At 48.8% G+C, this 12,094-nt stretch overlaps 1 protein-coding gene across 6 annotated transcripts in view; it reads right to left on the bottom strand.

The window, feature by feature from the left end:
* The window catches only part of GRIK4 (glutamate ionotropic receptor kainate type subunit 4), a 387,436-nt gene that overhangs the window by 105,067 nt on the left and 270,275 nt on the right, over nt 1-12,094 (bottom strand). For all 6 annotated transcript variants that reach the window (XR_004317018.1, XM_032472706.1, XM_032472703.1 and 3 more), the window contains one exon: nt 23-184. Coding sequence is in view for 5 of the 6 variants with exons in the window: in XM_032472706.1 (XP_032328597.1) it covers nt 23-184 (162 nt within the window). In the remaining variant the exon portion in view is untranslated. The remainder of the gene's footprint in view (nt 1-22; nt 185-12,094) is intronic.

The raw sequence follows: 12,094 nt of genomic DNA on the forward strand, positions 1-12,094 counted from the left end.
GAGGGGCCTGGTGGGCACTTACCGCGGGCCCCGTGAAGGGCACGTGGTCACAGTTCTCCTGCCAGGACTGGTTGAGGCTCTGGGCAAACTCTTGGAAGAAAGCGTGGGACTGGTTGAAAATGGAAAATCCCAGGATGTTGACGCGATCATCCACGAGGCTGTCCATCCTCTGGAGCGAGAACTCCTGAAAGACGCAGCAGTCAGAGCAGAGCAGGGTTAGGAAGGGGAGAGCGGGGTGGACTCGCCGGGGGCACAGCTGGGCGTCTCGTCCTAGCCACACGGACCCCGCTGCCAGGCACTCTGCTAGGTGCTAAGGGTCCAGAGATAACTGAGAATTTTCCTTCAGAGAGCTTACAGTGCTGGGGTGTGAGGAGAGAAAAAAAAGAGAAATGAGCAGAATGATCCCTAAGAAAGGCAAGCGTAAGGTGCACTGGGCAGAGAGAGAAAGAAAAACACTAATGAGCTGCTGGAGGCAAGACTGTGTCCACAGAAGGGGTGATCCTTGAGCTGAGTTTTGAAAGATGCATAGGCATTTTCTGGGTGGAAAGCATGAAATGACAAAGGCTATTCCAGGCAGAAGTCACTGTGGATACAAAGGCATGGGGTGAGACAGCACAGGAGAGCCTGCGGGGCACTTTGACAGAAGCACTGCTCCTCCAAGTTTGTCCACAGAACATCTGCCCTCAGACTTATTGGGGTATCTTTTTAAAAAAGGGACAATTTCTGCACCCCACCTAACATCAGCTAAATCTGGATCTCAGGAGATCAGGTCCAGGAGTCTGCACTTGCAGCAGAGCCCAGGGTGGGATGCACACCAAAGTTTGGGAGTCATGGGGGGAGCGGTGAGAGGTGAAGCTGGAGACATCTGCAGGGGCCTGGATGCCTGGCCAGGGAGCTTGCATGCACTTTATCCTGTCGTGATGGGACCTGAGGGCACCATCAGCCAAGGAGTGACAAAATTGAACCCAAGAATCTCAACCTGAAGGTCTGCAGGTAGGGCTGTGCCTTCACCTGTGGGTATTAGTTTTTATTCATTCAACAAACATTTAAGTGTTTATTATGCGCCAGACAGAAGCACAGAGGATGTTTTGGACACAGACGATTTGAACAAGGGATGCATTTCCTGACGTCCAGGAACTCGCAGGTTAGGGAGGAGACAGGTTGTAAGTAAACAAAGAAATACGTGTGTCAGATGTCAGATATTGACATGGTCAGTGTCAGATACTGATGGGGGGTTCAGGTGGGGGTTGCTACTTTAGATGAGGTAGTAAGAGAAACCCCACCTGGGGCAGTGACATTTAGATGCTCAAGGGAATTCGCACAGGATACACGGCCCTCACCCAATCACTTGACCTGGACCACGTGTTGTCTCAGCTAAAACCTGCAGGTGTGAGTCTCACTGAAGACACTGTCACAGGGAGAAGAGTCACCCTGCTCAGGGAGGGCTGAGCTCAGAGCCCAGATCCCCCAGGGCCTGCCTTGGCCTTATACCAAACCAGGCAAAGAGGGTGTGGGCCACTCGGCTCACCAATCCCCGCTCCTGGGATGATGCCTTCAAATGCAGGTCAGGCCATCCTCGCTCACAGAAGTCACACTCATCACACGTTCATTCCAAGCACCTGGCACACGGCCCGCACGTGGTCGGCACTTGGTCGTCAGGCCTCAGGACTCACTCGTCAGCCTCTCAGCCTCACAAGACAGATGGCAGGTGCCCTGGGCTTACTTTCTGGCTGGGTAAAAACATGGCTTTCCTTAACACGGCCTCCTGATCTTAAGACTTAGCTCCTCCCGGCCCCTGGCATGTCCCCGGCATCCTCACTCACACCCACAGCCCGGCCAAGCCCTCGGGCTGCAGGCCTGAGCTCTCCTGCCCAGAGTCCAGCCTCATTAGTTGCAGCCTGCAGATTGAAGTTACAAAGAATCCTTTGGAGCCACCAACCCCTGACAGTGTGGAGTCAGATGAGGATTAAGTGTGCTTTGGATCCTTCCACGTTCCCGTCAGGGGAGCGCAGACGTGCCAGAGGATGTATTGATTCATAAGCTGGCATTATCTCCTGCCTCTCTGACAGGGCAGCTGCCCAGGCACTGTGGGCTATCAGCAGACACGAGGGGGCAGATGGCTTATGAGAAGAGATGCATCCGGCAAGGGGGAAGGAGAGGGGGCGGGAGCGCAGAGCCAGGCGGCTGTCAGGCAGTCAAGGGGCCTGACCGGCCACGGTTGGTGTGGGAGGAACTGGAAGATGTGCCCTCTCCCTTGGCTTCCTTGTCAACATGGGCAGCTTATCGCTGCTACACCCCCCTCCCCCTCCTCTCCCCACATGCACACCCTGGTGGAAGGAGGCGCATTTCAAGGACATCCTGACTCCTTGACGGACTCACAGCGGCAGTAGTGGGGATACAGTGAGTAAGGGCTTGGGTGCTCAAACCCAGGCTCCACACCACGCGGAATTGCATGACCTTCAGGAAGCAGTGTGACTGTCAGGATCTGGGCTTCAGGTCCTCATTTAGTAAAACGGCAACAATAATGACAGCAACCTCAGCGGTTGTTCAAGGAACAAGTAAGATGCACAAGCAAGTCTCATCGTATCTGGCACACGAGGAGTGTTCAACGTGTGACAGTTACCGAAACACGACCGCGAGATGGCGGGCGGCTTCTGGCTCCCTGCTTCTTTAGTTCCACTTGTCTTGGAAACCTGAGTCAGGAAGGTGTTTCCTTGAAATGTACATCCCAGGCAGAGCAAGGATGAACAAATGAGTTACAGACACTTAGGCACAGCCCGTCCCAAAGTCAGCTGGTCTGTCTTCCTGCCTTTTAATTCCTACCTTCTCATCCCTCAATTATATCCTATTTTCAAAGGCCCCCTTAAGATAAAAAAGATCCAGGAGCTTCCTTGATAATCCATTCTATTTATAATGACTCATGGGAGAGCTTATGAAAGGACAAGAAAGGGGGCGGTGTGTTCTCTTATTGTAATTCCCGGGGACGCTCTAGGCTTCTACGCTGAGCAGCCTCACAGTTAGGAAATATTTCTCTATGTCTAAACTTACACTTTCCTGCTGCTACTGAAGCCTGGTATCTAAGCGAGGACGGGGAATAGCTGACTATCGTCAGTTCATATGCAAAGAAAATCTCCTCTAGTTCATATGCAAAGAAAATCTCCTCAGCCAGTATTTCTCCAAGTACATTCCTCTGGACACTAGCTTTCCCAGGAGGGGTTAGCAGAAATTTCATGAAAACAAGGTTCCACGTTCAAATAAGGTGAGCAAACATTGCTGTTCCATCTGCCTTTTCAAGATTCACAATGCATACTGGCATATTAAAGGGTTAAAGAGGTCCTACAGCAAAGCAGTTTAATTTTGGTTAACCCAGAACTTCCCAAACATATTGACCATGGAACACTTCCCCCTTCTCCAAATCTATGCCTCGCATTAGTGTTCTGCAGAACGCACTGTGGGAAATGCTACCCTAAACGTATTCAGGGAAACATGCACTATAACCCTCAAATCAAGTGGTGGAGACATTTTGCTGAGACGGATATTTCACAAAATTAATCAATTTCAGGATGGGAGGGAATTAAAGGCCCTCTGGCTCCTGCCGCCTGCCGTGAGCTCTGGCTAAAAATGTGCACCAGGCTCACTCAGGTGCCCTGTGCTCCCCCAGCCACACCACCTGGCGGGCTCACAGTGACCTTAACTGAAATGACAAAGGGTTAAGAGCCCTGGGGTGGATCAGGTTCTCACAGGGAGCTTGAGTCTCTTACAAATGTCCCGAAGGAAAATCCCAAGGGTCCCCACTTCCAGTGGGAGTGGACTCCACCATCGTCCTGACACCAGGGGGACCAGAGTAAAGAACGAGGTAAATGGACAGCTGGTGAGTTCGGGGGGGTGGTGCAGAGACCAAGCTCAAGTCTTCTATTACTCAAGGGTGCAGGGCTTTGCGACAGCCCTTGTGGTGCCATTACATTTTCATGCTGTGGCCTCTTTCTCCCAAGGCCTGTGTGTTCCTCGAGAGCAGAGATGTGCCTGCCCTGTTCTTGCGAGGTGGGAAGCCTTATAAAAAGACCAGCAAGACCTCCAAGCAGGGCCACTACTCTTGTGCAGGCACCATCCGGTTCCCTGGCCCAGACGCTCTATTTCACTTTTTGCCTCTGAAATGGCTTACTTACCCCTAAAATTCTATTGGTTCCCTGAGCTCACTTCTGATTGGTTATTTCCTTCACTCCTGCATGGTTATTACTCTCACTTCTGATTGGTCCACTTCCCTAACTTCTGATTGGTCCATTTGTAGTACTTCATTTGCATAGAGCTCACTCCTGATTGGTTATTTCTCTCGCTCCTGATTGGTCTATTTCTATGCAGCTTGTTCCCGGTTGGTCAACTTCTTTACACTTTATTTGCATATGATGTTGCAAAGTGTAAAACTGGCAGCTTATAAAGGCCTGTGTAAACCTACAGACAAGGTCCAGAGCTTGGAGTGTTAACTTTTCTGGGCCTGCTGGTGTAATAAACCTGAGTTCTCCAACTGTCTGAGTGCTGCTTGGTCTCTCGCCTGGATCCAGGTTGCTGTCACAACTGAGCTGTGACACTGAGCTGTAACACTGAGCTGTAACACCTTTTTCCGCAACACTGGAACCCCACACTGCACTCAGCATAATGCCTGATACCTAGATGCTGTTTGGCGAATGTTGGTTGAGGACAGGTGATTGAAGACGTTTCAATGCCCTGGGGTTCTCACTCTGCCGACACTGTTCATAGTCTTACCCCTACAGGAGATGTTAAGAATACAAGCAGAATTTTGATACCAAGCTCTGATTGTCCTCTGGAAGTTGCCGTATTGTATTTTGAAAAACAAACCCCTGACAGCTTGTTTTCTCATCACCTGGCTTTCTTGTTAAAAAAAAATTTTTAATGTGCACATGCATGTATATGTGAGCATGTGTCTGTGTGTGTGTGTGACTCCTTGAGTGTACAATGATTTGCAGGGGACTGAAGAACTACAGTTGAAGGTCACGTCACAGGCACGAGCGACTACAGGGGAGTGTTACCCGGAATGAAGGTGTTTAGAACAGGCCTGGAGGGTGGCCTCAGGCATAAAGGCTTGAGAACAACGTGAGTGCTGCGGCTCAGCTGAGTGGCCCTCACTTTCTCCACCAGCTGTGACATTTCCAATGTCCTGGCTGACCCCCAGGCATCCACTCGCCGGTCAGCTGTAGGGGCCAGGGCAGACTGTGGCTGGGGGGACAAGGTCAGCTGACTGGAGCGTTTCATGATCCAGATTCACTCCTGTGCTTGGCTTTAAGGAGAAAAGCTGGAAACCAAAACACAAGTCCAGACCATGTCCTTAGGTCAAGTCCATCTCCTAACCCTTCGCTGCCTAGGCCTGGGTCCAGGTAGAATGGGGAGGTGGGGGACATGTATTTTATTCTCTCTGCCCAGCAGCCTGTTCTCCCTTGTATTTCTAACCCACCAAGAACATCACTATTGCCCTCTTGCCACCTAAGCTAAAAACTTCAAAGGCAGCCTCAACCCCCTCCTCTTTTAACTTCACATGTAGTGGTTGCTAAGTCTGTCAAATCTGTCTCCTAAATGTCTGTTGCATCTGTCCCTTCCCTTCCAACCCCACCAGGTCAGGCCTTCATCATTTCTCCTTTGCAAATACCTATTTATTAAGTGAACCACTCTTCTGATCTCAGGAGATGTGGCCACCACATTGCACAACTCCCCAGATGCCGTTCACCTCACTCACAACATGAATGGTGCTCCCTGGAGTTGCATGCTGTGGCCATCTCATCAGGAAGCAGCAGGATACAGTATAGAGGGCATGCGTTTTGAAATGAGACAGTCCTGGGTTCAAATCCTGTTTCGTCATGTACTGGTTGGTGAAATTTGAGCAGGTCAGTAACCTTTGAATTTCAGTCTGCTCACCAGAACAACCACCTTGCAGGGATAGTCCACGGATAGTGGGCACTCAGGACAAGCGCGGTCCATCCTCCGTGTCGCCCTGCTCCTTCCTTCTCCTGGGTCCTGACAAGGGGAACTGTCTGGCCTGGGGGCTTCTCCTCCCTCCTTCTCATCTCCCTTTTCCTCCTCACTCTGCAGGAGGCTATTCTTAGCTACTTGTCAATACAAAAAGTTTTGCTAAGTAAGTCACCATAGGTGTTAATTGCTATGTGTGTCTATTTGTGTCGAGACAGAAGGCTTGAGTTGAAGTTCCAGATCTTCCAACCATAAATAATTATAACAAAGCAATAATTATAATAATAATAACTCCCACAATTTATTGACCACCAACCGTGTGCCTGGCAGAACTAAGCACTTCAGATAAATGATCTCAATCCAACCTTACAGAAGCCCTATGGCATGGGAGTTATCACCATTTTACAACTGAAGGAACAGAGACCCAGAGGACTGAAGAGGCTTTCCCAAGGCCACACAGCTGTATTCGGGGCTGAACGCACACCCAGACACAGCTGACTTCAGAGCCAGTGCTTTGAGCCCCATACCATTTACCGCTGTGTGGCCTCAGGGTGTGGGGCACCAAGGGAGGGAGGCACTACGAGTTCACTGTGGTTGTGCTGTACAATAGTTGGCAAAATTGAATTAAAATTCACTTTGAAATCTACAACTCAACTTGAAGACCAGTGACTTCTGATCTAAGATTTGCAGCTACAAAATGAACACGGGTAGTCCAGGGGAGTAAAGGGATTACTGAACATCAACTAAATCTCTGCCTGAGAAGGATTTTAATTACAAATGGGCCTGCTGATTGGCGTGGGCTTCAGACGGAGCAACTAAACAATGATCCTGAGAAGATGGGAGAGGTGAGATTCGCCCCACACCATGTCTGTTCAGCAGGAAGGACCCTGAGAAGGAATACGAGTAAACACCAGCCTGCAGATGGGGAGGAATTAGAAACAAACGCAGAGTCATTGAAGACAGGAATGGCTACGAGGCACAGAGAGGTAGGCAGTCAAAGGCAGCTGCAATGGACTCGGCCGACTTCAGCTGAGAGTGGCTCAGGAGCCTCTGTCATCCTAGTCACCATCATCTGAGCCACAAGCGCTCCCCTGCTGGCCCGTGGGCCGTCTCACTCATTGCTGCATCCCTAGTGCATAGAAACTTAGTGAAACTGAGTGCTGGTTCTTTGGTTTAATTAAATGATTAGGAGAATGACTGTGTCGGAGAGAGCGGGTATGGGTTTGGAGTTACAACCTTTTCGATCGTATACTATCTATTGGTATTTTGTCATAGTTTTCTTCACTGAAACCCCAAATTCCAAAAACCAATCTTTGCTCCTTAACTTTTTAATCTCTTTTTTTTAATCTCTTCTAATTAGACGAGATTCCTCATTACAAAAGAGGGGAAATCACACTCCACAGTGTCAGCTATGAGTCTTAAAAAGAGGTAACATATAGGAAAGTGCCATGTAGATTGGAAATATGACACGAAAGCCTTGAATTATTAGTATTATTAGTGTTAACAATAAAATAGCCCAAGGAATGCATTTTGCATGCATTTTCAGACGTTAAAAGGCCATGAGGAAGACAGTGTAGGGAGGGAGCCTTCCTGAACCCTGTAGTTTATGCCATGAAGGAAAGTCTCTCTGCTCCTGCATAAAGCTCTCAGCCCTAATTGGCTCGACAATCTTAACAGCTCCCTTCCTGCCAGGGCCACAAGCAACCTATAAAAGGTGCCAGCCTGAGGCATCTATGGCTCCTGGAACCTCTTCGGATGCTGCTAACCTGTCTCAATCAGGTTCTGACTCTCTTTGCAGACCCTTCACTCCAGAACTGGTTCTTCTTCTTAACAGTGGTGTTTCAAACACTCTCCTTTTCAAACACCCTCTGCCCCATGCTCAGCTCTAGCCCCTAACTGCCTTGGAGAGGAGGCCAGCAGCCTCAGATCACGCAAATCACGAGTCATTTCTTAAACATCAACTTATCATTGAGGATAGTGACATTAACTACTGCCATCGGCATGGCTCTACAAGGCTTCTAAAGCACTTTTCTGTATCCCTTTGGTCCACACAAGCACACTTGGCGTGGTCAGAACAGGTTTTATTCATATTCCCATTTGGTGGAAGAAGAATCTAAAGGCCCCTGGGGCAAAATGCCTTGTCCAAAAGACAGATGTGGGATTAAGATCCGGGTACCAACCATAATGTCCATTGACAGACAACTGGGTAAAGAAGTTATGGTATGTGTGTGTATACACACCCAGACCCACACACAATGGAATAATACTCAGCCATAAAAAGAATAAAATAATGCCATTTGCTGCAACATGGATGGATGGACCTGGAGATTGTCATTCTAAGTGAAATAAACCAGAAAAAGAAAAAATATCATATATCACTTATATGTGGAATCTGAAAAAAGAAGCAGACTCACAGACATAGAAAACAAACTTATAGTTACCAGAGGAGGAAAGAGGATGGGGAGGAATTAATTGGGAGTTTGGGATTTGCAGATATGAATTACTATACATAAAATAGATAAATAGCAAGTTTCTACTTGTAGCACAGGGAACTACATTCAGTATCTTGTAGTAACTTATAATGAAAAATAGTATGAAAATGAATCTATGCATGTACATGCATATGACTGAAACATTATGCTCTCCACCAGAAATTGACACAACATTGTAAGCTGATTATATTCCAATAAAAAAAAATCCGGGTACCTGGCATCAAGATTCTAATTCCATTCCTCCCTACTGTGTCCTTAGCACTAGGCGAGGTCACCAGGACCTAGCATAAACTCGAATGCACAAGCCCTTCACTGAGGTGGTTAATGACTGATGACTTCTAATGTTCTCACTCCAGGAGCACAGAATATATATACTGAAAGATTCCAATTTCTTAAGCCATTATTATGAAGCTGGAACGATAGAAGATATCCTTAAGACTATGTCAGTCCTAGCGGGGAGGGTATAGCTCAAGTGGTAGAGCACATGGTTAGCATACACAAGGTCCTGGGTTCAATCCCCAGTACCTCCTCTAAAAATAAATAAATAGATAAAATAAGTTAACTTAATAACCTCCCCTCCAAAAAATAAAAAATACATACAGTTTAAAAAGAAAAAGACTTTATCAGTCCTGAATTTGAATTTCTTATCTTTCCACCCCAGTTGAATCCCCTCCCTTAGTTGCCTAGCTGTGAATGTGACCATTATTCAGGCTAGGATTTGGAACTCATCCTCCATGTCCCCCACTCTCACGCTCCCCATCTGATGCATTTATGCACGCATGTGCTCCATCATTGTCACTGGAGAACATTTTACTTCCTTAATATCTTTTCAGTCTGCCCCCTGTTCTCCATCTGCCTCAGTTCAGATCTTCACCAGCTTGTTCCTGGACTATGAACGAGTTGGTTTCCCTTCCTCCAGTCTTGCATTTCTCCAGGGTCCTCCTCCTCCGTGCTCTTGCTGGAAGGATCTTTCTCAACTTCACATTTGATCATGAATCCCTCTCCACCTCCCAGTGCTTCTCCGTGCACACAGGACAAAAGCAAACTCTTTAGCTGGACATACGTGTCTTTCCACGTTAGGATTCCCGTCCACCTCTCTGCTCATTCTTCACCTTGACCCCCTCCATCATCCGAGAACCGGCCACTGCCCTCACAGGTATACCTGCCATCACTTAGGGCTTTTTATCACATGAGTTTGTTCAAAGCGACCTTCCAAGGACTGGGTGCTATTGGAGGCAAATGTACTGACTTTACCAGTATCTACCCTGGAGCAGAGGTTACAGGAAGAAGTCAGCACTGTTGACTGAATGGATTTAGGGAGGGAGCACCTGTCAGACTGTTCTTCTCACCGCATGGCCAGGCTGGTCCCAACTTCCCAGGCTCTTCCTTATGGTTATATCCATTCATGTTCCCTTGGGACCCAAGGTTGGCAGAGGCCAGGACCCAGACCCTTATCTCACAAGTGGCCTCTTGGCCTTTCTCAGGAAAGCCTTGGAGCCACCAAGAGCCCAGAATATCCTGGGTACTCTAACATCCCCTCCCTCCCTCCAAGTACCTGTTTGTCTATTTATCTGCATCAAAGCCTGTGCTCTCTGCAGACTAGGTGATTGCTTTTTGTATAATAGGTCTTAGAAGGAAGCAGCAGCTGGGGAGCTCATTCAGACCTGTCTGTGAATTCCATTTAATGGGAGATTTGGTCCTAAACCTCTCGGCTCCCAGCTCTCCTGCATTCTTCTCCCTGCACGTCTCCTATTCATTTATCCCCATGACCTGAACACGCACATCTCTTCCTCCCAGGAACCTTGTCCCTTCCCTGCCTTTCTTTCCCAACATGAGTCCACAAACAGGACTTCAAAAGCAGAGCATGTCCTGTCTTGTTCAATGCTCTGTTCCCTGTACCTTACCCTGCGCCTGTGCTCAGCAAGTGCTCAATATACATTTACTAAATGAATTAATGTTCACCTGCAAATACCCATCAGGGTGGGACCACCTTTAGGAAGACCGCAGTCATCGGCTCCCAGGAAGAGGAAGGCAGAGGCCAGGGGTGGAGGAGCCTCCCACCTCCACTCCGGAAGCTCTGACCGTCTTTATTTTGTATTTAGAAGACTGTTCTATGCCACTGGGACTAAGTAAGTAGTTATTAACTGTGAAGCTGAAACCTCAGTGGATCAAACTGACATGAGACATGATGGAGACTTGGTGCTCTCTCCCCTGAGGCTGGGAGCACCACTGCTCTCCCGCAGGCCTGTTTCCTGTACCAGGCATCGATTCCTTACCTCAAGGTCCCCTGCACTCGGGATCCACTGATCAGGACTTCTGTCTACACAGCAGGTGCTCAACATCTCTCTTTCCAAGTCCCAACTCACTAGCCTCAGACATGTAGAGACCCGAGGCACCCCCTCCCCCATCTCAGCAGGGATGCAAAAAGCAGTTGAAGAAGATGAGTGACTCTGTCAGTCAGCAGCCTAGGCCTCCTCCCTCAACTCTGCAGCAGGACCAGGGGAGGGGCTCCGGTAGGGCTGGGTGTCTCGCTGTCTCCAGTGCGCTCAAGATCACTCAGGAGTTACATGACTAAGGTGGGACCAGGACCCGGGCCACTGGGCTCTCAGACGGGTTCCCACAGCAGGAGGGAAAGGCACATAACAGGAGATTTTTCAGATCTTGGTCATTTTTGCCTCTTTTATTCCACAAGGCACACGCACATCTCCTCTAGGACATACATCATGTTAGGCAGCAGAAACACCCCGACGGGCAGATGGACTCCTGTCAAGGTTCTGGTCCTCAGTGTCAAATGGCAGGTAAGTCCCAAACAGTGGCGAGCGCAAGTGCTGGGGGCGTGGACGGAGGTGGCGCCTTCTCTCAAAGCGACTGTTGATTTTCCCAGAGGTCAGTTCAGAAGAGGCTGCTTCGGACCTGATCCTGGGGGTGATGGGGAGCTAGTGCAGAGTTTTCAGCAAGAGAGCCATCTGACCAGGAATGGTTTTAGGAAGATCTTAACTCTCAGCCAGGATAGAAATCCATGCGGGTTGTGGCTGGAGGTGTCAGCTGGATGGGCAGGTGTCACATTTATCACCAGGCTGTGACTTGCACTGTCAGTGCCACAAACTCAGGGCCGGGGTGGGGGGCCTCCGATGGTGATTAATTGAGCGGTTGATGCCTTTGACACCGAGGGAGGCCTGATGCTGGGGACAGAGAAGCTGGATTGCTTACTAATAACAGCACTTGGTACTCCTAATGATGCTTGTAATACAACAGCACTTATAATGTAATAATAACAGTAATACGATTTTCCATAATGTCTTTTCTTCTCAGTCTCTCTATGCTTTCCAAACATTCATTACATCCTCAACATTCTTCTTAGCATGGCCCAAATTCTTCAGGGCAGGAGCCCCTGTGGCAGCTGCAGCAGTCCCTAGTGGCCTCAGTTTCCCCTGGGCTCTGGCTCTGTCTTCTCTCAAGGGCTTGTTGACAGATCACCATCAGGAGTCGAGGGGTGCACCCTGCCCAGCAGAGGGAACCTGGGTCCACTATCTACACTATCAGGGGATGGACCATTTCCTGCCCCAAGAGTCTCCAGGGCCTTTCTCCTGGTTCCCTGGCTAGATCGCTCCTTGTCTATGCTTTTA

Source organism: Camelus ferus, chromosome 33, assembly GCF_009834535.1.
Source record: "Camelus ferus isolate YT-003-E chromosome 33, BCGSAC_Cfer_1.0, whole genome shotgun sequence".
Lineage (NCBI taxonomy): Eukaryota > Metazoa > Chordata > Mammalia > Artiodactyla > Camelidae > Camelus > Camelus ferus.